This window comes from Nyctereutes procyonoides, unplaced genomic scaffold, assembly GCF_905146905.1.
Source record: "Nyctereutes procyonoides isolate TBG_1078 unplaced genomic scaffold, NYPRO_anot_genome, whole genome shotgun sequence".
NCBI lineage: Eukaryota > Metazoa > Chordata > Mammalia > Carnivora > Canidae > Nyctereutes > Nyctereutes procyonoides.
In genome coordinates this window covers 67,790,159-67,815,546 of record NW_026575142.1, presented here as the reverse complement: position 1 = coordinate 67,815,546, position 25,388 = coordinate 67,790,159, and the positions used below count along the sequence as shown (strand labels likewise).

The window sequence follows — 25,388 nt, the reverse complement described above, 5'->3', positions numbered from 1 at the left end:
ATACATGACTTTTTTCCCCAAAATATATAAATACAGTACTGTAAATGTATTCTCTCTTATGATTTTCTTAATAACATGTACTTTTCTCTGGCTTTCTTATCGTAAGAATAAAGCATATAATATATATAACTTACAAAATATGTGTTAATTGATGGTTTAAGCTCTCCAAGGCTTCTGGTCAACAGAAGGCTATTAGTAATTAAGTTTAGGAGACTCACAAGTTCTACATGGATTTTCAGCTTCCCAGACCATTGGTGCCTCTAGCTCCTCCCCGTCCCGACCCGCAGCCCCATTGTTCAAGAGTCAAACCTACTTCACAAGGCCACTGTACTTTACGTCTTCAAAAGGCTCCCTTGTACCCCTTTTGAAGACTGAGAAAAACTCTTCCCCACTCGCTATCCAGAATTATAAATATGCCCACTCCTAAATTTTTCGCTGGCAAGGAAAATGGAATTTCCATGATTGGATTAGATGAATTATCATCCTCCATAGGGCTGGGGAAAGGTCCACCCTTTTCTAAACTATGTGGTCTCCTGATAGCTGAACAAAATCAAGTTTTTCATCAAAGGGAAGATTAGTGGATGGAATGGCTTCAAAGTAGGTGGTCAGCAGTGTCTGCTATGCAAGGTCAGAGAATGAGCCTAAGAGGAATCTGCTTCAAAAGCAGAGCTCCTGCTTTCAGGCTATTTGCCTTGTGGGAGGAGAATAAAAGTTAAAGAATAACTGGGCAGTGCTATTCCTTTTTTTCTGAGTTGATACGGCAATCTCAACCCCTGATGATTTTTTTCGGGAAAGATAAAATACTGTGATTATGTCTCTTAAAAAGACACAAGAAATTCCCTACATGGTGGAATCAGTAAATCAGTATTAAATTTGTAACTAGGGCGGCCCCGGGGGGCTCAGCGGTTTAGCGCCGACTTCAGCCCAGGGCATGATCCTGGAGACCCGGGATCGAGTCCCACATCGGGCTCCCTGCATGGGGCCTGCTTCTCCCTCTGCCTGTGTCTCTGCCTCTCTCTCTATCTCTCTCTCTCTCTCTGTGTGTGTGTGTGTGTCTCTCATTAATAAATAAATAAAATCTTTAAAACAAATTGTAAGTAAAAGAAATTTGGGGGGAAGAATAACTGAATCAACTAGAATACTTTCAGGTCAATGTATAGAAACCCCATCTGTGACAAGCTTCCCTTCATCACAGGAAATCCAGAGGTAGGGTGGGCGCCAGTGTTGGTCGCTTTGGCTCTTTCCATGTCCTGGTTCTGCATTCTTCAGTGTTGGCTTCAACCACAGATTGGTGGCTTCAGTGGTTCCAGGTGTCCCAGCTAGTCAAGGCAAGGGTCAAAGGGGGCATAACAGCAGCTGCCCATTCAGAATGGCAAGGCTTTTCCCAGATGCCCCTCAGCATACTTCCTCTCCCGTTTCACCAGCCAGAGAGGTCACATGTCCATTCCTGAATCCATCACTGCCCGGAGGATGGGCTTAGTAAACATCTGGGGTGTGAGAATTCTGATTGCCAGTTTGTCCTCATTGTGATTGGGATAATCAATATCTCGTCACCTCTATAACTCCAGCAAACTAATCTGGCCCATCACATGTTTTTGTAAATAAAGTTTTATTGGACACAGCCCCACTTATTTCTTTATGTATTGTTGATCTCTGCTTTCACGCTACAATGATAGAGTTGAGTACTTGTAACAGAGACCATATAGCCTGCAAAGCCTAAAACATTTTTATCTGACATTTTATAAAAGAAAAAGTTTGCCAACTCTGATCCAGAGTGAACTGTATAGTACTTCCCTTTATTTGCTTCAAACTATCTTCTGAAAATGGCCAGTTTTAAGTAGTGTAGATTGCCCTCCCCTTGCTAGTGGGCATCCTCCTGTCCATTGAGGGTCTGAATAGAACAGCAGAGGAAAGAAGAATTCACACTTTTTTCCCTGCCTCACTTGTGAGCTAGAAAATCCCACCTGATCAGCCCCTTCCCTTGAACGGGTGTTTATACTGTCAGCTTCCTGGGTTCTTGGGTCTTCAGATTCTGACTGAATTATACCACTGGCTTTCCTAGGTTTCCAGCTCGCAGATTGCAAATGGCAGAGTGTGGGATCAACCTCCATAATTACATGAGCCAATTTCTCATAGAATCTCTCTCTCTCTCCATCTCTCCTTCTGCGTACACACACACACACACACACACACACACACACACACACACTCATAAGTATATTGGTTTATATGTGTGTTTGTTTCTCTGGAGAACCCTGACAACTACAGGATGAAACCTAGGTTTACCTCAACCATAGTTACATGATTAGATATATTTTACCAATTGCCCATGTGATTTTTCCAAATTGAAAAACCCGGATCCCCATTAACATACCCACATAAAATCAAATCACTGACTTTCCCAACAGTCACGCTGCTTATATAGTGTTCCAGCCAGGGGTGTACTAGATCCGGTTTTTACTGACTTACACAGGTTGATTGCTAGCATTTCTTTCAAACTGTGTTCAGTGGCCTAGGTAGTATAAAATTGAGCATGGTGGGTATAGCTAAAGCCCAGGAAGTGGCAAAAATTCCAGAGGTTGTTGGATTTTTCCCCGCCTAAAGATCTGGTTGTTAAACACTTACCAGCACAACGTGACTCCAGCAATTACTAGTACATTTTACGTACCTATTTCTGTTATATAACTGCATGCCACAGAATGTCTGTATGTGATTGGGACATTGCCAATATATAATCAGTTTAAAATGAATGTCATCTGAAATAATTAGTCAATTAAATAAGTCTGAGTCATTCTGAACTCTTACTTTGTTCTGGGGTGACAGTAATGTTTACTGAGATCCAAAGCAAAGCCCAAGGTTTGGAGAGGATTGTCTAAATATAAAAAGTGCACTCATTCATTTAAACAAATATTTATTAAGCATCTAGTAAGTCCCAGGCCATAATTACTCACTAAAGACCTGAGCCCTGTTCAACGAAGCCTTTCATTCTAGTGTAGGAGATAGAAGTTAAACAAATAATCACATAAATGAATACAAAATTAACAGTGGAACAGAAGGAAAAAAACAGAGGTCTTTACAAGTGTGGAAAACCAGCCGACCGTGAGAGGAACTGAGAGACAGTCACTCTATCTGGATCACAGAGAGTAAGAGTAAGAAGAGACTTCCAATCTGAAATCTGTATTTTCGGGAAATCTATCTTCCAAGAGATCCTGGAAAAACATGCCAGTCTAAGAATAAGGGGGACCCATGTGAATGGTTTTAAACAAGGGAGTATCACGATTAGATTTGCATGTTCAAAAGATCACTGGCTGCCGATGACAAATGAATTGTGGAATGGGAGGAATAAACAGAAGGAGATAAATCTTTTGGCTGTTGCAGCCATTTTGGTGGGGGATTATGGAAGTTCAAACCAGGGCATTAGCAGGGGAAATAGTGAGAAATATCTGGGGCCACATCTGAACTAACTGGGGTTCCTATGAAACACTTCAAGAAGCTTATAATGTAACTGAAGAGGTGACTCACAGGTATGAAATCACATAAACAGTGTATAATTAGGAAGTAAACTGAGAAGTTCAAATTTTAAGGGACATAGGAATTGAGAGTGAAAAATGGGTCAGCACTCCAATGGTGAGGATTTGGAGAGAGAAGCCAGGGGCAAAAGGCAGCAAGAGTCAGGACAGTGAAGGAAGAGGCCTATAGATATGGCACATCGTGGGCAAGAACACATCTTGTTGGATATGCAGGGAAAGGCCAAATTACGAGAACTTGAAAGGACCAAAGTTTGAAAGTCTTGATGTGAAATTAAAGAATGAGCCATTACAAATGGTTTACATAGGAAGAGTACAAGATGAAAGCAACATTTAAGAAAGTTCAGTTTAACCAAACTCTGTGATTAATTCAACTGGGAAAAACTTGCTGCCTGCATGGTTGTTGAATGGTGGGCTGGACTTAGGTGCTGGCAATTAGGAATGGAGATGAGGGATGGATATTAGGAACATCCAGCAGGTTGGAGATGTTGAATTTGCTTTAGACCACAATGAGCTTGAAAAGATGATGAGTGGGAGCACCTGGGTGGCTTAGTCTGTTAACCATCTGCCTTTGGCTCAAGTCATGATCCTGGGGTTCTGGGATCAAGCACCCACATGAGGCTCCCCGCTCAATGGGGAGTCTGATTATCCCTACCCTCTCTCCCTCTCTGAGAGCTCATGCTCTCTCTCCCAAATAAATAAATAAAATATTTTTTAAAAAATGATGATGAGTACTCCAGTAATAAATGCCCAGTAGACAATATAGACTGGATGATATTCTTTGTAGTCCTCTGCACTATTTACAATCCCATGTTGTCTTTCCTCATTAGGGTTCCTAAAAGGAATGTTCCTTGATTTGCTCAAAGGAAATTTCTGCCTTCTAAAGCACTTGGCAAGACTTTACAGAATAAAATATTTTAATATATCATTTCAATTTCATATTAAATAACATTTTGACATAATAAAACTGAATTACCCAAGTAGTCAAAGGCTTGTTTGTATTCTTCACCAGTTTTATTAAGTAATTACTAATTTTTAGAAAATTTGAACTATAAATAGAATCCTATTTTAGTGAGCTTGAGGAGATAAAAATAACATAGTATTTAGCTTCTATTAAAATTAATGTGTATTATAACCTATAGCAAAAACAGCTTCAGGAGGTATTGTTGATTTTTATAGAGAAACTCATACAATCATATCTTATTTACTAATCTTCCCTACTTTATTAATACCCCACATCCATTGTGCCTTTTTGTCAGAGATGAAAGTAATCTTCATCCCTCCATCCTCTTCTGAGAAGAGCCCTTCAACTCTTCTGCAATGAACTACCACCAAAATACTAACAGTGTTTTGCAGAAAATCTCAAAATCTCAAATTTCAAAGATCCAAACACTACAAATTAGAAACTCCAAAAGAACAATGTCTTTACTACAGAAATTGGCTTCAGAGTGGATAACAACTGTTGAAGGCATCTGCTAAGTGGAATTTTTAATTTAATGGAATTTGTTATAACTCCATCAGTAAAGTACAATTGCTGTGCACCATCTGTTGTGGCTTTGAAATTGCCTTGCTTTTTTAGAACCGGATGTAACGATCACATCCATTAAAGTGGAATACTACTTTCTTTACTAACTTTTCATCTTTCCCTTTATTTTCCATGCTATTAGAATCATTAGAAGATAAATTAGTAAGACTAAACACAATCTCAAGAGTCCAAGGGGCAACTCAACAATAGAAGAACAAACCACTTCATTAAAAAATGGACAAAGAACTTGAATAGTCATTTCTCCAAAGATATACAAATGGCTGATGAGCACGTGAAAAGATGCTCAGCATCACTAATCGTTAGGGGAATGCAAATGAAAACCACAATGACAAACCACTTCACACCCATTAGGATGTCTATTACAAAATAGAAAAACAAACTAAAAACAGAGAATAAGTGTTGGCAGGGCTGTGGAGATGTTGGAACCCTATGTACTGCTGGTAGGAAGGCACAATGGTGTGGATGCTAAGGAAAACCATATGGCATTTTCTCAAACAAATAAAAACAGCCATCTGATCCAGCAGTATCACTTCCGGGTATATCCTTAAAGAATTAAAGGCAGGGGCTCAAACAGTTATTTGTACAACAATACTCCTAGCAGCTTTATTTGCCATAGTCAAAAGGTGGAAGCAACTCAAATGTCTATTGAGAGACGAACAAAGAAGCAAAATGTGGTATATACACACAATAGAATATTATTCATCCTTGAAAAGGCAGGGAGTTCTGGCACATACTACAACATAAATGGCCTCAAGGACGTTATGCTAAGTGAAATAATCCGGTCATAAAAGAACAAATATTGTTCGATTACAATATGAGTTGCCAGGGTAGTCAAATTCATAGAGATAGAAAGCAAATGGTGTCTGTCAGGTGCTCGGGAGAAGGGGAAATGGGGAGTCCTTTAATGGGTTATAGAGTTTCAGTTTAGGAAGAGGAAAAAGTTCTGGAGATCAATGGTGGTGATGGTTGCACAACAACAACAATGTGCTTAATGTCCCTGAACTGGACACTCAAAAATGATTCAAAAAATATAGACACATATATACACACATATAGTGTATTTTAGCACAATAAGAGACAAAAGGGCCCAGAGGAGAAGTCTAATGACTGAAAGAAGCTAATAAATGGCTTAAAGTTGAGCCAAATCAGTTGAATTATGCATCACTTGGCACATCCACTTCATCAGACTGGGCCTCCAGTGTCCATCACACCGCAGTGTCTGATGGATCTCATGACGCAAAAGGCTGAAAGCAAAGAAGAAGAAGAGATCATTCGGGGGAGCTGTGGGGAATATATATATGTATATATATACATATATGCATGGCTACAGGAATGTCTTCTCAAGAATAATTTCTTATTTTTCTCCCAGGCAGGGCCAAAAAGCAGCTAAGGGAGCCTTCAGAACATCATCTGGAAAAGCAGCTAAGGGAGCCTTCAGAACAGAGATTGCACTGAGGGAAACTCTGTCATCCAAATCTTACCCTTAGAATACACATTTCATGGTTAAACTTTTTCCTGTTTAAGAAAATAGAGGAATTGAAGTTCGTGTTATATATGCTGTTATTATAAATTTAATGCATATATATATATACACACACACACACACACACACGTATATATAGTGGGCTTTTTTTAAGATTTATTTATTTATTTATTCATGAGAGGCACAGAGAGAGAGAGAGAGGCAGAGACATAGGCAGAGGGAGAAGCAGGCTCCATGCAGGGAGCCCGATGTGGGACTCGACCCCGGGTCTCTGGAATCACACCCTGGGCAGAAGGCAAGTGCTAAACCGCTGAACCACCCAGGCTGCCCTATATAGTGTCATATGTAGGTTTGTCATTATTCCCTGCTGTCTAAAATAATGGGCATTACAGTCAATTACCTAAAAGAATAAAACATTGCCTCTAAAAACTCACAAATACATTTAGAGTCCAAGAGGTCTCTATTCACACCTCTCAGAGGTGGTTTCATATAACCCACTTCTCCTAGGGCTCCCTTCCTCCACTGGTTCTCTCACTCTCTTAAATTTCTTTGTATATTTGAATCATAGTGCAATACTTCCCCTATTGTCATTTGATTTTGCATTTTGTTATGTATTAAAAGATACATATGCAAAAGTAAATGGAATAGGTGAAACAAAATTGGCAAAACTTGAAGGTGGAGGATGGGTGCATAGGGTTTCATCATATTGGAATATAAGAATTCTGAAAAACAAAGCATGGGAGCAAAAGAAAATTTCCAAAAATTCTAATTAGTATTCCCAGGGCACTATGGGATGACATTTCATTCATGAAATAAGAATGAGAAAGAAAAAAACAAAAAATTCTTTAGGAGGTCCAGTATATGAGTAACAAGAATCTTAAGAAGGAGACTACAGGAAGTGGAGGGGGAGGTAAATAACAAAAAAATGATTCAGTAACACTTTCCAGAACTGAAGAACCTAAATTGAAAAGCCAAAAAATCTTGAAGTGTAATGAATGGAGAAAGAACTACACTAGGACACATCTTGGGAAATTTTGACAGCCTGGAAACAGAGACAATTCACTGATCTAATCATCTTCTCAGTTCCTTACCATCTTCATGTACTTTCTTCTTTCCTTCAGTTTAAACTCAACGGTCAATAGTTCTAATCAATTCCTTGGAGAGAACCTCCTCTTCTTTGTCCTTTTTATGCTTTCTCATCTGTCCTGAACAAAATCATAACCTGGGTTAAATTAAATTTTCCTTCCACTCCATTACTGTACCAGCACAACTGAAAAAGATGGGAAAACAGTCATGTTGATGAATGTCTTTTAAAATTCATCATCATTAACCTCAGGTAGGCCCTTCCTGCTGCCGAGCAATCAGAGGATATTACCGTCTTGTGTTCACTTTCCTGCTTTCTTAGACAACTCCCTCGTGCTCGCATCTCTTTCCTCCACCCTCCTCCACCTCCTTCCCCACCCACTCTCCACTGTTGCCCTTGCTTTCCATATTGCTGAGGAAAGGGAAGCTATCAAAGACTTCCCATGAGCCTCACCTTGCCTATCTACCTATCCTCCCACATCTGTAGTCTCTCCTGTTCCTGGAGGTAAACTAACCACTCTCCCCCTAAAGCCATCCCTTTTGCTTGAGTACTAGGTCCAAGCCCTCTTAGAAACACCACTCCAGCCATTCTTCTTTCTTCATTTTTTATCACACTTTCAAGTTTCCCCTTTAGAGCATATTATTCCCAACAGCACACAAACTACTGCCACTTATCACAGCTTTAAAAAGAAATTCCCTGGACCCACACCTTCCTTTACCTACCACTCCATTGGTTTCCTTCCCTTTATAATAAAACTCTTTGGAAATTATACTCACTGTCTCCAGAGTATTTTCTCTTATTTACTTGAACTAAGTAGGTTCATCCTCAAAATGCCACCAGGATCATCAATTAACAATTACCTCCATGTTGCTAAATACAGTGATCAATTCTCATTTTACCTGGCCCATGGAAGCATCAGATACAATTGGCACTCCTTCTTCCTGGGTATGCTTTCTTCAATTGTCTTCTAGAACATCACATCCTCCAAAGTTGTAATTTTTTTTCTACTGACCATTTGTGAGTATTTTTTGCTATTCCTTCTCATGATCTCCTATCTCTAAAAGTTGAAGAACTCCAAATCTGAAGGCCCTTAGACCTCTTCTCTTTTCTAGCTTATCTAGGTTATCTCACCTGGCATCTTGACTTTAAAAGCTACCTATTGCTGACTATTCCCAGATTTCTATCTCCAGCCCTGAACTCCATACCAGTATATCCAACTCCCTTCTTAAGTTGTCTTTTTAAATTTCTTGTAAGCTTCTCTAACTTTGCACATCCAAAATTAAGCTCTTAATCTTTCCTTCAAAACCTATTCTACTTCCAGTCTTTCCTATCTCTATTAATGGCAAATCCATACTTTTCAGTTGCACAGGCAAGGAAAACAAAATGTGGCTCAAAAAAGGAGAATGTAATCTTAAGTGGTTTGGATTTAGAAAAATCTATATCAGCATAAAATATGAGTGCTAAAGATAGATCTAACCCAAAATTACACTGAGATTGCATTTGGGAGATGAAAAAGTTATATGTGTAGGTCTCTGAATACAGGTAATGCAAGGATTAACAATGTAAAAGAGCTGAATACTCTTCTTCCATAACAATAGGTTATTAAATAATGACACATAAACCAGTGTGAGCATGGTTTAATAAGCTTTGCATAACTAATTAAATTATAATTAAATTTATAAATTAAATTTTAAAATAATTTATAATTAAAATTATAAACCAATGTAAACTCTGATAAATTTAATAGATATATTTTGGTATTATGTTTGAAATGACCATGGTGAAAGTCATAATGCTTAACATCATATGTAAAAACCAGATGTATGAGTACCAGCAGAAAATACGGAGTCTCACTGGAATCTCTATGGGAGAAATTTGGAAAGAGATGGATACCTGGGACTTTCTAACATGTTTGAGTTGTTAAGCAATACATGTTATTTCTACAATCAGAAAAGCATAAATATTTTAACTGAATTTCTAAAATGCATAATCATTTAATTATTCATAGTGATCATTCATTGTAATGCATCTCATTTACTAGCTAGAAAATGCTTTTTAGGTGCCTGAATGCTAAGATTGCATTTTTTGTAGAAATGCAATTTTTCTCCTCTATTGATGTACTTGATATTAAATATGGATTCTTATAGCTTGCCCATCTGAAGAGTGTATTTCTTAGTTTGAAATATGTATGCAATATGCTTCAAAAGAGGCTACATGATATGATAGAAAAAGTAAAAGTGATGAAGCCAAATTATTAGTATATTATGTACAAGCCTTGAATGAAATGTGAAAATAAATTCTGTATTTTTATTAAAGGTACAATGTAACACAGAAATCTCATTATGAGTCTTCTTATATGTCCTATGTTTATATAGATGATTTTGAATGAAATAGAAATTCAATCAAATCACTCAATGTTTATTTTAAATTATCTTCCACCTGTAAGATACTATATACTAAATTTTATGGACCATTTGAGGAAAGAAATATTTTTGTTCTCAAATTACAACCTGGCAGGGAAATATGACAGAGATTGAATGTGAATTGTATATCCAAATCTAGAACCTTGGGAGTGATAATGTGTCCTACTATAAACATATAGTTCCCAGCCTCCCCTGAAGAGAATTTAGCCAAAGTGATATAAGTTAGAGTGTTTGATTTGAGCTTCTAAGAAAGTCCTTCTCTTCCCTTCTACTTTTATCACCTAGAACTCATTTGAATGACTATAGTTCCAGTAGAAATTTTGAACCAGGAAGCAGTCTTGATAGTGAAAAGTCAATATACTCATGAAGTATGATAGAACAGAAAGGCAGAAGGAGCACTATTCCTGGTCACATCATACCAGCCCTGCACATCCTGTATTCTGATTCTATTTTTTTTTTATTCTGATTTCTTTTAGAAAAAAAATAAATTCACGAACTTGAATTATGTTTCAGTCTCTCTCTCTCTCTCTTTTTAATTTCCTGCAGTATCCAATTCTAGTTTTAATTAATACAGGACATAAGATATAATCAAGCAAAATGTTCAAAAATAATATACAATTATATTTTGCTGAAAGAAGCAATGGCACATGACAGTACACAATTTATTGAATAGCACAAATGAATCACGCAGAGGCAGTATCCAGTGTCCAAGTGTTGAGTCTCGACTCTGAAAATACATAGAGAAATTTTATATACTATAGAGGAGTCACTCAAATTATCAGAATAACGTGGAGTTTTTAATAAAAAATGATGAAACAACTGGATAATCATTTGGAAAAGATAAAATTCGATCCATATATCACTTCACGTACCAGGATAAATTGCAAGTGCATCAGAAATATAAAGTGTTGGGATCCCTGGGTGGCGCAGCGGTTTGGCGCCTGCCTTTGGCCCAGGGCGCGATCCTGGAGATCCGGGATCGAATCCCATGTCGGGCTCCCGGTGCATGGAGCCTGCTTCTCCCTCTGCCTCTCTCTCTCTCTCTCTGTGACTATCATAAATAAATAAATTTAAAAAAAAATTAAAAAAAAAGAAATATAAAGTGTTAAATAAAAAACAAGAGCACAAAACAATGGAACAAAATGTGGATGAATTCCTTCACAAATTGGCAATGAGTAAAGCTGTTTATACATATTATAAATGCTATGTATAATAAAACATATTGTATTTTATAATTCAAAATCCAGAAGCAATAACAAAAAGACAAACTTGATGGCATAAAAATTTTTAACTTTTGAATGTCGAAATAAAAACCCTGTAAGTAATATTAAAAAGAAAAATGAATGACAGGAGAAAATATTTTCAATTTTTATTATTTCTAAGAGATGTCTCCCTAGCACAAAAAGAGCCCCTAAAAATTTATTTTATTTTATTTTATTTTATTTATTTTTATTTATTTTTTTAGAGAAGGAGAGGGATGGAGCAGGGGCAGAGAGAGAGAGAGAGGCAGAGAGAGAATCTTAGGCAGGCTCCATGCCTGTTGCAGAGCCCTACTGGAGGCTCGATCTCATGAGTTTGAGATCATGACCTGAGCAGAAATCAAGAGTCCAATGACTCTTCAAGTTCAGTCAACAGACTGAGCCACCCATGCACCCCAAATAAAACAACAATTCAATAGAAAAAATGAGCAAAAGCCATAGCCTACAAGCTCATATGAAAAGGAAGGCAAATAAACCCTGAACATATTAAAAGATGTTTGACCTCACTCGTAATAAAAGAATGTAAATTAAAAACACATGGAGAAACCATTTCTCATCTAACAAATTTGCAAAAATCTAATAGTTGATAAAACTGTTGTAAGCGTTAGGAGAAACCAAGTCCTCTTATGCATTGTTCATGGAGATACAATTTGGTTCAACCACATGGAGAGAAATGTGGTGATACACAGGCTTCCCCCATTATCCACAGTGTCACTTCCTGCCAGTTCAGTTACCCACAGTGAACTGCGGTCCATGGCAGATGATCTGAGTATTGGCAGAAGGTCAACAGTAGCCTAACGCTACGTCACCATGCCCACCCCATTCCCCTCACTTCATCTCATCACATAGGCATTTTATCATTTCCCGTTGTTGTAAGACGAGTGGGAAGTGTAATAAGATATTTTGAGAGAGACCACATTCATGTAATTTTTACTGTATATTGTTATAATTGTTTCATTTTATTAGTAGTAATTGTTATTTTTACTGTGCCTAGTTTATGAACTCAGCTTTATCATAGGTATGTATGTATAAGACAAAGCATAGTATATACAGAGTTCAGTACTACCCCCCAGGTTCAGGTAACCCCTGGGGGTCTTTGAATGTTTAACGAGGGACTACAGTATAATGAAACTACAGATACTTTTATTCTTTGATTCAACATCCCACTTCTAAAAATGTAATGTTATACTTGTTATTTTATACTAAATTTCCATATGTGTTTTCGGAGCTCAGAATCAATATTCAGGTGCTATAGACGGCCTCTCCACACTTTATTTGTGCTATTCCATAAGCTACGTGTGCTATGTGTCATTTCTTCTGTTATTAAACTGTAATTTTATTTTATATTATTCTGTAGTATACCTGTAGACATGAAAGTGATATATGCAGCATTATTTATAGCAGTAAAAGATTATCAAAACATACAAATAAAAATAGTAAAACACCAGAAGAATGAAAGTACATCTCTGTAATGGGAATTATGTAACTTTCTCAAGATGGATAAAACTACTTTTAAAAGTATTGATATGAGAGAACTCTAGGATGTAACGTTATAAAAAAATCAAGATAGTAAACAATGTATATAGTATAACATTTATGAGGCTTCACACATACACACACACACTCTTACAGAAACACACACAAGACAGGAAGCTAAATTTTTAAATGGTGTCTATTAAGGAGTAGAAAGAAGTAACATTTTCCTGAATATTATTTGGCTTGAAGTTTTAAATTTAGGACCATGCTTTGTTTTTAATTGTAAAATCATAGAAATGTTTTACATATTAAAAAGTAAGTGCCATTTAGGGCACCTGACTGGCTCAGTTGGTAGAGCATGAGACTCTTGATCTCGAGCCCCACTTTGGGCATAAAATTTAGATTAAAAAATAAAATAAATTTTAAATTTTAAAATAACACTAAAACTGGAGCACCTGGATGGCTCAGGTGGTTAAGCATCTGCCTTGGGCTCAGATCATGATCCCTGGGTCCTGGGATGGAGCCTGGAGTTCAGCTCCCTGCTCAGCAGAAGAATCTGCTTCTCCCTCGCCCTCTGCCCCTCCCCCCACTCATTTATGTGTGTGTGTGTGTGTGTGTGTGTGTCTTTTCTCTTTCCCTTTTTTTAAATAATAAATTTATTTTTATTGGTGTTCAATTTACCAACATACAGAATAACACCCAGTGCTCATCCCATCAAGTGCCCCCCTCAGTGCTTTTTCTCTTTCTCTTGTTTGCTCACTCTCTCAAATTGGTAAATAAAATCTTTAAACAATAATAATAATGCTAAAATGGAGAGTAAATGAAACAAACAAATCTAACCATAACCACACATAGAAAAACATTATTTCAAGTAATTTTAGAACATAGTAGCTATGTACACTTAGAGGGATATATATTCCAAGGACAAAAGAGAACTGCAAAAAAATCTCAAACTTTACTTGTCAAGGTAACTATTAGTGGTAATGCTGATGTTACCAGCTTGAAATCATTTAGTAAATATAATAAATGATTATGCTTATGTTATTAGAAACCAGGATGGTCAGCGTAAATAGAAAATCAAAGAATTTGAGAAAGTGATTGGAAATTGAAGTATCTATAAATTTATGACTTTCTAATTTGTATATGGAAATAATTTCAAAATTAAAGTCGTAAAAATAATACAAAGAAAATCTTTTAACCCATTTCTTCATTTATTATTATTTCACTCCATTTGCTTTATCTACACACATGTAATTATTTTTCAGAAATGTGCATAAATCATGGTTGAGTGTATATTTTTGAGAATAAGGATATTTTCTTTCACGTAATTACTAACTTCAGTAAACTTAACACTGATCAATACTTCCATTTAATCTACATGCCATATTCCAAGTTTGTCAATTGACCCAATATCGTCCTTCATTGTGGTTTTTTCCTCCAGCTTAGGATCCAGTCTAGAATCAGGAATTACAGTCAGAGTTTACACCTCTTTGATCTCCGTTAGTTTGGAACATTTTCTCAGTATTTCTTTGCTTTATAGAAAATTGACTTCTGGGAAGAAGTTTTAGAATAGAATATTCCTCATTTTGAATTTGTCTGATGTTCCTTTGATTAGGTTGAGTTTGTACATTCCTAGGTAGACTACTATACAAGCGACCTTATGTCCTTCCCAGAGTATCACATGGGTGATATTAATTTTAATCACTTGATGAGGATACTTTTTGGGGGGTTGGGGTTTTTTCTGTTTTCCTTAAAGAGTTTATTTATTTGACAGAGAGAGAGAGAGAGAGAGAGAGAGAGAGAACAAGCAAGGAGAGCATCAGGCAGAAGGAGAGAGAGAAGCAGGGTCCCCACGGAGCAGGGAGCACAATGTGGGGCTCAATCCCAGGACCCTGGGATCTTGACCCCAGCTGAAGACAGATGCTTAATCAACAGAGCCCCCCAGGAGCCCTAATAAAGGTGTTTTTGATTCATCTACATATCATCGTCATTATCATCACATAATTTTTTAAAAAACATGTTTTAGCTCTGTCCATAGACAGGGTCTGGTCCATAATGCTCTGGGAGCAATAATCACCTCTATTGCCCAAGTTCAGGTCTCTAAATGCCATTCCCCAATACAAGGTACCAGAAATTCTTGGAGAAATGGCTACCCACCCCCCACCCACCCCTCCACCCCCCACCCCACCCCCCCCCCCCCCCCCCCCCGTCTAGAGTAGGGAATTTACAACGTGATGTAGGAGTACCCTGTTGTACCACAAAGCAAGGAAGTTCTCAGAGTCTAAGTGAGTCATGTCAAAAGACTCTGGAACCAGCTTGAAGAGGATCTCATAGGCCAAAGACAGGACAATCAGAGCATTAGAAAGAAAAAAAGAAATAACTGTAATTAATTGGTATGCATTGCCTATGTAAAAATCCATAAACCCATGATGATACACCATTCAAAGGACAAGCATGCTGGGCTTGTTTGCTCCAATGTGCCTTTGTGTCCCGGTCTGACCAGTTGAGCATATTCTGCTTAATTTGACAGGACTCAACTTTCAAGATCCAGCCCAGATACCACTTTCTCCCAGAAGCCTTCCCTAAAACCTCTGTGTAGCTCATCATTTCTCCAGATTTCAGTGGAGCTCATTGTATCTGCTTCTTCACATACATGTATCCTACTGTACTGAAATTGCTTGTTTACCTGTATTTTTCTCTCTAGACTAGAAGTAAATAAATACAAGACCTGTCTGGGTTTTATTTATTTTGTTGTTCCCACTGCCTAGCACATGCTTATAGACAATTTCATATACAACGTTATGTGTTGTGAATAAAAGGACCGATTTCAATATTACCCCTGTGTCTTCTTCATCACACAATGCAGATTTGTCTGTGTTTTAGAAAATGATCGAATGTAATTGGATAGCTGGCTATTTTAGCCAACATGCCCACTTTTTACCACCATAGATCTTTAAAAGATTTTTTTCCATCTATCATCTATTGCATTATCCCTAACTAAAGTACAAAGATGCCCCCAAAGTCTTTCTCTGATTTGTATTCTTAGACAATAACTTCCTACACTATTTTTATTTATCCTAGTCTATTTTCTCCCACTAACGATATGTCTGCACACACAGATCTACTGATAAAGTAGGGTGGGAAGTGTTAAAGTCAACTGCAACTGGTGGCCTGACCTAGTTGTGCTCTTTTTGAAAATAGCAGCTGGTGGTCTGAAATAACTTCTTTTTTTTTTTGCTTTTTAATGTCAATTGGTACAACATCTGGAACACCCTCGTGGTAACTTATGTCGTGTTTTCTCTAGTAGGTTGCCTGTATCAAACCTCCCTCTTGCAGTCTCTCAATGCGCGTGGAACCTTTCACCCCTAGGTCTCTGTGGACTTTTAAGCATTAATAGTTGAGATGCCGCAGACGATGTAAAACATTGGTCAAAGTCATGTGCAAACACGCTAAAATGTTTCAGGAAAGCCCTCTCCTACACACGGTGGAAGGATTCTCACTTAGGCCACGGGCAGGTGAGATGCACTAGGTGGGCTCAGTGCGCTGCTTAATGCCCTTTGTGCTTGGGACCAATCCCCCAGGTGCTGAGGCGCAGGTGGACAGAGGTGAGGGCGGCGGGGCGGGCGCTCCCGGAGCGCGGGAGAGAGGCCCGGAGGCCGGTCGCTGGCCGCGGTGCTGAACGCGCTCCCGGCCGATCCCAAGGCCGCGCCCGCAGAGCCCGGGGTGGGCGGGATGCGCAGGCGCCAGGCTCCGCCGTAGGCCGCGGGGCAGGGGGCAGGGGGCGAGCAGGCCGGTCCAGGGCGTCACCTCGCGAGGGGCCTCCGAGGCTTTCCACGGGGCACCGCTCCTGCCCCTTAACAGCAACCGCAATAACGGTATCGCGGCCGCAATCTCTTCTTTATTAAGATCCAGCGGTGTCCCCCATCCTTGACACCCACTCCAAGTGGTCCCCAAAACATCCTCGCTGTTTAAGATAAAAAAAGTTGGTGACCCACGTGAACACAGCTACATAAATGCATCTCCCTGAATGATGCTTCAAAAAAATGTTTACTGAGCACCCTCCCCGTGCCAACCCCCAGCCTGGGCTCCTCCTTTGCCTTCTCCATCCCCCAGGCTGGGCTCCTTCTCCTTTGCCTTCTCCATCCCCCAGGCTGGGCTCCTTCTCCTTTGCCTTCTCCATCCCCCAGGCTGGGCTCCCCTCCTTTGCCTTCTCCATCCCCCCAGCCTGGACTCCTTCTCCTTTGCCTTCTCCATCCCCCAGGCTGGGCTCCCCTCCTTTGCCTTCTCCATCCCCCCAGCCTGGACTCCTTCTCCTTTGCCTTCTCCATCCCCCAGGCTGGGATCCTTCTTTGCCTTCTCCATCCCCCAGGCTGGGCTCCTTCTCCTTTGCCTTCTCCATCCCCCAGGCTGGGCTCCTTCTCCTTTGCCTTCTCCATCCCCCAGGCTGGGCTCCTTCTCCTTTGCCTTCTCCATCCCCCCAGCCTGGACTCCTTCTCCTTTGCCTTCTCCATCCCCCAGGCTGCGCTCCTTCTCCTTTGCCTTCTCCATCCCCCCAGCCTGGACTCCTTCTCCTTTGCCTTCTCCATCCCCCAGGCTGGGATCCTTCTTTGCCTTCTCCATCCCCCAGGTTGGGCTCCTTCTCCTTTGCCTTCTCCATCCCCCAGGCTGGGCTCCTTCTCCTTTGCCTTCTCCATCCCCCAGGCTGCGCTCCTTCTCCTTTGCCGTCTCCATCCCCCAGGCTGGGCTCCTTCTCCTTTGCCTTCTCCATCCCCCAGGCTGCGCTCCTTCTCCTTTGCCTTCCGCACCCTCCCACGGGGTCCCGTTCCTTAGGCTCCTCCTTCCCCGCCCCCATCCCGAGGTTTGCACAAGGCAAAGTAATCTCCTCCTCAAGTCCCCTACCACCGCTGAGATGAAGCACCGTACAAAGGGCCGGAGTTCAGAACAGAATTTATTCACACATCTTGCCCTTCACGCTCAGAAGCCCAAATCCGGAGGGAGCCCCCAGTCTCGTCCCTGAGGCCCCAACTCGCTGTTTGACCTTGTCGGGGTGGACAAGCCCCTCCACCCCCACCTCCCACCCCCCACCCCGGCCCTGAGCCTGGCTCTCTTGCTCAGTTCGACGGGCTCTAGAACCGCCGCAGGATCTTCCCGGGTGCGCGCGGGGCTCCCCTCTCAGGTCAGAACCTCAACACTACGGGGGTTGGGGTGTGCGGCTTTGGGCTGGGTTTGTTTGGACCTCCCGGCTCCCTTTTGCAAGTCTCCGGGGCACGCCCGCGTCCTCTGCCCGCCGGGTCTCTCACCAACTCGTACCCCTTCTTGAGGAGGAACTCGGGTCCTTCCAACCCGACGGCGTTGTCCCCGCCACCCCGGGGTGCGACCCGCCCCCCTGGACCCCGGGAGCGACCCGCCCTCCTGGACCCCGGGAACGACCTGTCCCCCTGGACCCCGAGTGCGACCTGTCCCCCTGGACCCCGGGTGCGACCCGCCCCCCTGGACCCCGGGAACGACCCGCCTTCCTGGACCCCGGGTGCGACCCGCCCCCCTGGACCCCCCTAAGCAGACAGCGCCCAGGGCTGCCCAGGGAGCTCGGATCGCCCCTCTCCGTGCTGCTGGGGCTCCGGGGAGGCTCCGAGAGCTGCGGGGGCGCAGCGGGGGGGTAGGTGGGGGCGTAGTGGGAGGCGCAGGGGTGCGGGGCCTGCGGGGGGGATAGGTGGGGGTAAGCGGGGGGGGCGCAGCGGGTGGCGCAGGGGTGGGGGGCGGGGCCTGCGGAGGGTAGGCGGGGGGGGGGCGCAGCGGGCGGCGCAGGGGTGCGGGGCTGCGGGCGGCGGGCGCTCTCCAGCAGGCGGTGCGTGCGCGTGTGCGCGTGTCCCCCGCCGCCCCCGCCGCGTCCCCCTGCGCCGCCCGTCGCCGCCGCCGGCTCCCAGTCGGGTCCGCCCGCCCGGTGCTCGGCCCGCGCGCTCCGCGCTCCCCGCTCCGCGCTCCCCGCTCCCCGCTCCCCGCTCCGCGCTCCCCGCTCCCCGCTCCGCGCTCCCCGCTCCCCGCTCCCCGCGGCATGCGGAACGCGACGGCCGGCGAGGGCCCGGGCCCGGCGGGCTGGGACGCGGCGGCCGAGCCCCCGTCCGCGGGCGCCGGGCTGCTGCCGCTGTTCCCCGCGCCGCTGCTGGCGGGCGTGACGGCCACCTGCGTGGCGCTGTTCGCCGTGGGCGTCGCGGGCAACCTGCTGACGGTGCTGGTGGTGCGGCGCTTCCGCGAGCTGCGCACCACCACCAACCTGTACCTGTGCAGCCTGGCCTGCTCCGACCTGCTCATCTTCCTGTGCCTGCCGCTCGACCTGGTGCGCCTGTGGCAGTACCGGCCCTGGACCTTCGGCGACCTGCTGTGCAAACTCTTCCAGTTCGTGAGCGAGGGCTGCACCTACGCCACGGTGCTCACCATCACGGCGCTGAGCGTCGAGCGCTACTTCGCCATCTGCTTCCCGCTGCGCGCCAAGGTGCTGGTGACCAGGGGCCGCGTGAAGCTGGCCCTGCTGGCCATCTGGGCCGTGGCCCTGTGCAGCGCGGGGCCCATCTTCGTGCTGGTGGGCGTGGAGCACGACAACGGCAGCGACCCCCGGGACACCCGCGAGTGCCGCGCCACCGAGTTCGCCGTGCGCTCGGGGCTGCTCACGGCCATGGTGTGGGTGTCCAGCGTCTTCTTCTTCCTGCCCGTCTTCTGCCTCACGGTGCTCTACGGGCTCATCGGCAGGAAGCTGTGGCGGCGGGGGCGCGGCGACGCGGCGGGGGGCGCCTCGCTCCGCGAGCAGAGCCACCGGCAGACGGTGAAGATGCTCGGTGGGTGCCCGCGCCGCGCCCCGCGCCTCCCAGCGCTGCCCTCGCCGCGTGCTTGCTGCTGCTCCCCCCACCCCCCCACCCCCCCCCCCCCAGGGAGACATGCCCTCCTAGGTATTTCCCTTAAGTGCATTTTATCAACCTCAGAACTGAGACACCTCCTCAGAGCCTGGCCGGGGTCGCTAAGTGGTAAAGGGGAGGCTGAGCTCCCGGCTTCCACCTTGGGGACCCGAGGTGGGACCCGCCTAAGTTGCGTGGAACAGGCAGGCGACTGGCTGGCGGGCACTGAGGGGGGCCTTGATGGGACGAGCACTGGGTGTTACGCTATATGTTGGCAAATTGTTTTCCTTTATTTTTTTTTTAAGATTTTATCTATGTATTCGTGAGAGACACAGAGAGAGAGAGACGGGTGGGGGCAGAGACACGGGCAGAGGGAGAAGCAGGCTCCACGCAGGGAGCCCGATGCGGACTCGATCCCGGGTCTCCAGGGTCAGGCCCCGGGCTGAAGGCAGGCGCTAAACCTCTGAGCCACCCAGGGACCCCCTATGTTGGCAAATTGAACTCCAATAAGAAAAAAAAGAAAAAGAAAAAGAAAAAAAAAGCAGGCAGGTGCGGGGCTGGGGCAGGGGCACGTCCTGGGTCTAGGAAGTACTCCATGGCGAATGTCGCCGAAGACAGATGATCGATGAGGATGGTTCTGTTAGGGGTGGTTCACGTTTCTTTCAGTAGCAAGGTGCGCTTTCTGGACCTGCATTTTCTTGAGATAAACGCATCCCTTGTGTTCCCCCTGCCGCCCTTTATACAGCTTTGAGGGGAAGTGCATGACAAATCAGGGCTGTGCCCCCATTTGTTTCCGTGAGCACCTAGTTCTCCCTGTAGAAGAGTCTAGGATAAACGAGGCTAGGCTAAGGTAGGCAGGCTTCCAATATGAGAAAAAGAAAGAAGAAGAAAAAAAAAAGACCTTGTGTAAGCTAACAGGACTGACTAGCCCTCGCTAAGCGGTCCCCGGGAGAACATCCAGGTGCAGTATCAGGGCTGGAGTGGGCTGCGTATTTTACACTTACATGAACTGAAGCATCTGAGTTGGATACAAGCGAATATAAAATGTGTTCACATCCGAGCAAAATGGTAATTCCATCTGCTTTCTCAAAACCAGAATCTGTGCATTTCATTATTCCTCGTGATAGTCCAACATTCTGTACTTACTTGCAGATTTAGTGCTTCTTAGAAGTCTTTCCAGGTGGATTTTGAATTTGTCATTTTACAGTTCCTGGAATGTTGTATATTAAAGCGATACGGTTTTTTCAAAGACCATAAAAAAAGTTATTTTCTAGACCAGTGATTCTCACAATATGACTAACAGATTGTAAGCCTGCTAGTGCCCTCCAGGGGATTCTAATATTCATCTTGATACTGTGGCAGTCAGTCGCTACTATGCAACTTAGTCTTCAGAATAAGTTTCACAATTTCCTCCAATTTTACTTTTTAAGCTGTTAGTTATTCCCACTGGTGTCTCAACACTGATATGAATTTTCCTCTGCCTCGAAATGATGAAGGGGATCACTAAAGTGGCACAAGGACTGAAGTATTATCTTTTGTTATTTTTCTTTGATTTCTGAATTAAAAAAAAATAATCTAGGAATTCAGAAGTCTTGGACAAAAATTATCCGACCTGGGTAAAATGAAGACTGGGGTGGATGATAATTAATGTCAGTTGGCTTTATGGTCTTTTATGACTCACTTAAGTCTATGGTGGCAAAGTACCATCCCTCTCGGTGGCTCTAAATCCCAGCTGCATATTCAGTGAGACTTTAAAAAGAGAATAGAAAAGAAAAGAAAAAAGCAGGTGTCCTGATCTCCTTCCTAGAGATACTAATTTTGTGAGTCTCTATTACATACAAGGAATCTGTGCCCCCAGGAAACCTTGATACCTAGCTGTGGCTGAGTATAACCTTATGTGTTTGGTTTGTATCCAACACATGTGAAATGACTATATATAATGTGAATAAATTGTTGAGTCAATATGTCACAAAATCAATAGTCACAAAATCACTCAAATAGTTGTTAAATAGAAATAATTGGGAAGCTCAATAAAAATGATTGAACTGTTAGGCCAGACAGACCCTGTCTTGGTTAAAAGTAGGACGAAGGAAAAGCCGAAGGACATAACGTTTCTCTGAAGTCAATGACATAATCAAGACAAAACTGCGTCTTCAAAACAGAATGTGACGTGCTACGACATTTCCTGGTCTCACACTCTCTCTTCCCGTTGTCTTTTTAGCTGTCGTGGTGTTTGCTTTCATCCTCTGCTGGCTGCCCTTCCACGTGGGGCGATACTTATTTTCCAAGTCCTTCGAGCCCGGCTCCTTGGAGATTGCTCAGATCAGCCAATACTGCAACCTGGTATCCTTTGTCCTCTTCTACCTCAGTGCTGCCATCAATCCCATTCTGTACAACATCATGTCCAAGAAGTACCGGGTGGCGGTGTTCAAGCTCCTGGGATTTGAACCCTTCTCCCAGAGGAAGCTCTCCACTCTGAAGGATGAAAGTTCTCGGGCCTGGACAGAGTCTAGTATTAATACATGACCGAGCACATTGCTGAGCAAAGTCATCGCTTGTTCTAAACCAGAAGCCATAGCACAGCAGGACTTGGGAGGAGGTTGAAGGTTAATTTTGGAATTAGGGACACACAGATATGGAAACACTTGGGAGGAAAGAAAAGATAGGACTTGTAGTGTGTGAGCAGTTTGATTTGATGGCACACTCATCAGTGCTCTCATACACTATTTCTGCATATTCACTGTCTATGATTTTGCATTCTGCTTTTGGTGCTAGCAAGGACTTGGCAATTTGGAGAAAGGAGGATGTGCAGGGAGAGCAATTAGGGCACTTCTTACTGAGTAAATACTAAGTCCGATTTACTTTTTCATAATGATAAAAAATTTTGATTAATTAAGAGAATGACATTAAACTAAAACATTTAAAACATAACCTCGATACTAGCAATTTTCATATAGCTCCAGATCAGCACTGTCCAAGAGAAATATAATGCGAGGTACTTAAGTAACCAATGTAAAACTCATTAATGAGAATTTCACATTCTTTTTTTTTTTTTTTTCCGTACAGAGTCTCTGTCTTGTTCTTTCCAATTGCAGCATGCCTTAATTTGGGCATGAAGTTTTCACCCGTAAAACTGATGTATTTAAGTTTTGTAAAATTTGCAGACAAAAGGGTGAGTTTGTAAATCTAAGTTGTCCAGACAAGCCCAAGTGTTTTCCAATAACTAAAGCCACTATGATTTTTAAATTTAAAATGAATTTTGAAAAACTTCAGTTCTTCAAGTTGCACAAGTCACCTTTCAAGTGTTCAATAACCAAATATGGTTAACGGTTACCATCTTGGACAGTGCAGCTCTAGAGTATATGTAAAATTATTGTTAATCTTATAAAAAATGTTTACAAATAATGAGTTCATTCCCTGAAATTTTTTTTATAGTAAACTTAGAATGTTAGCATGCTAAATCCTCAAAATCACGCCTAAATGCCCCATTCTTCATGCTTGGAAGAAAATGGATATGAAATATAAGATGAAATCTTAAATTAGGTTGAATTACATGTGTTTAATATTCAGGAAATGAGACTTTATAAACATTATAGAAAATCGCAGACTGCCTTATTTGGCTTAACAAAAATACTTAAGCCAATCCTGAGGCTTTGCTTTGTGAATAAAAGAGTAATCCATAACTTACTTTGGAAAGCTTACAGGACTGTAGCGAACATAGACATTTGTCAAATGGTGAAAAATTCAGAATTCCTTAAATGCTACTGCTTACTGATATTTGAAACTTTAAAAAAATCTTATAGCCATTTATTTCAAAATGCCTTTGCCGTGTCCTGTTTCCAAATTAGTTTTGCTATTTACATCCCACTGCTTATCTGATAGATATGTTTACTTGGATACCCAGCCTCCCTCTGAGTCACACTTATGAATGATTACACACCTTCAACTAAATATTGAACATTTTGGTCATAAAACTAAAATTTTCATTCGTATTGACATTGCTTCCCCCAGAGTCAACTCTTTGCATTATTAAATATATAATTCCAAAAATGATTTCTTCACAATCCTGCATAATATTAAGTCACATAAGCAATTCCTACACAAAGCTTTTGGTTAAACTATGAAACTGAATGAACCGGTTGGGGAAATTATTCCCATGATCGATTTTCTCCCCTACCAAAAGTAAAGATTATTATGCTGAAATAATTGATGATTGATCCCAGAAAATTGAAAAATATAATTCGGAACTTTAGCAGATTGATTATTCAGTTAATTCTTGGGAGTGCAAGAGGATTTTTAAAAATGCTCTCATTCATTTAAGCCGGTGAGATACTAATTAGGTTATTCAGCATTGTTTTCCCAGCAGATCTCAAAGAGATCATCGACTCTCTGAAATCTTAGAGTTTTGGTCTACAAGTATATCCTACTGGAGAGAAAACAAGCAAAGAAGGCTTGACTTCCATCACATAGTTGATTGCTTTGGACAATACCAACCCTAACTTTTAATTAGTTGCCTACCTATTCAGTAATCTCCCCCTTTCTTGTGGGTTCCGGTCTATAGTCTCAGCCTAATTCACTTACAGGGCGTGGTCCACATAGCAAGGAGCACCAGTGTCCTTCACTGGTGATGAGAGAACTCAGAGATAATATTTAGAGAAGTGGATCTTGAGTTTGCCTTCTTATATCATGGCCTTGTTATTGTTTATGACATCTTTGTATCATCATATTCCATAAATTAAGACTCAGGGGAAAGAGGAGCTTACACTGAGGAAGATTGTTTCCAAAAGCCCATCATTCCCCAACATATAGTATGTGCGTGGTACATTCCAAGCTCTAGAGACTAATAAGCCAAGGATTTTATCCTTGATGAGCTCATGATCGCTTCCGTGTTATCTTGCAGTAGGTAACTAATAAATATGTTATGAAATAAACATTTCCAGTTGACACTGGATCAAGTTATTCTCCAGCATTTTAAGGGACTGTTCATCTTCCCGTATTGTTGTGCATTCAGCTCAAAATAAATTCAAAATGGGCTGTTCCTACACAAACCAGCTGAATTTGTAGATGTGATTAGTGTGTCTGCTAGTGGTAAAGACACTCACAGCTTTCTTTGTTAAGGTGAGGAAAGTAAAGGAACTGGTTGCACTTGTAATTTATGTTTCCATTGTCCTGGTAACATCAGCAACGAGGTATCTGTCACCACATCTTATCCCAGGTCACAGAATCAAGGGTTGGGTCTTTTTCATTACACCAAGTGACTGTTACATGAATAAGAACTTTTAAATGATTTCTTTAAAGAAAACCTTCATGTCATGAATTATTTAAAATTGTAGTTTTGTGGTAATGATATTTCGAAACACTTCTGGTGACTGGTCAGACCTTGGAAACCGTTTCTTTATAGTCAACCTTTTATTGCAGTGAAAGTCGTACAGATGGGATTTGACTTGAAACTCCTGCTTTTTCATTCTAATGCTTTTTTTTTTAAAAGAGGCAGAAACCATTACAATTTACAATTACTAGTTGAAATTGGCAGTTTTAGCTATGACTTTTAATTTATTGATTTTTTTTAAATTTATTGATATACTTGAACTTAGTTAAAAAACAAAACAACAACAACAACAAAAACAAAAACAACCCAATCTGTGAGACTTTTTGCAAGACTGGTGCCTGAAAAGACTCACTTGTCTTTTAAAAAAACATTGT

At 42.2% G+C, this 25,388-nt stretch overlaps 1 protein-coding gene across 1 annotated transcript; it reads left to right on the top strand.

The window, feature by feature from the left end:
• Nucleotides 1-18,850: 18,850 nt before the first annotated feature.
• On the top strand, nucleotides 18,851-22,211 carry GHSR (growth hormone secretagogue receptor). The gene is made up of 2 exons (XM_055307716.1): nucleotides 18,851-19,628; nucleotides 21,907-22,211. Exons 1-2 carry the CDS (start codon nucleotides 18,851-18,853, stop codon nucleotides 22,209-22,211), a joined length of 1,083 nt encoding a protein of 360 aa, XP_055163691.1.
• Nucleotides 22,212-25,388: the final 3,177 nt, after the last annotated feature.

Coding starts and splice junctions, on each gene's coding strand:
- GHSR (XM_055307716.1), top strand. CDS start 18,851: ATGCGGAACGCGACGGCCGGCGAGGGCCCGGGCCCGGCGGGCTGGGAC. Junction 19,629..21,906: donor GCAGACGGTGAAGATGCTCG/GTGGGTGCCCGC, acceptor TTGTCTTTTTAG/CTGTCGTGGTGTTTGCTTTC.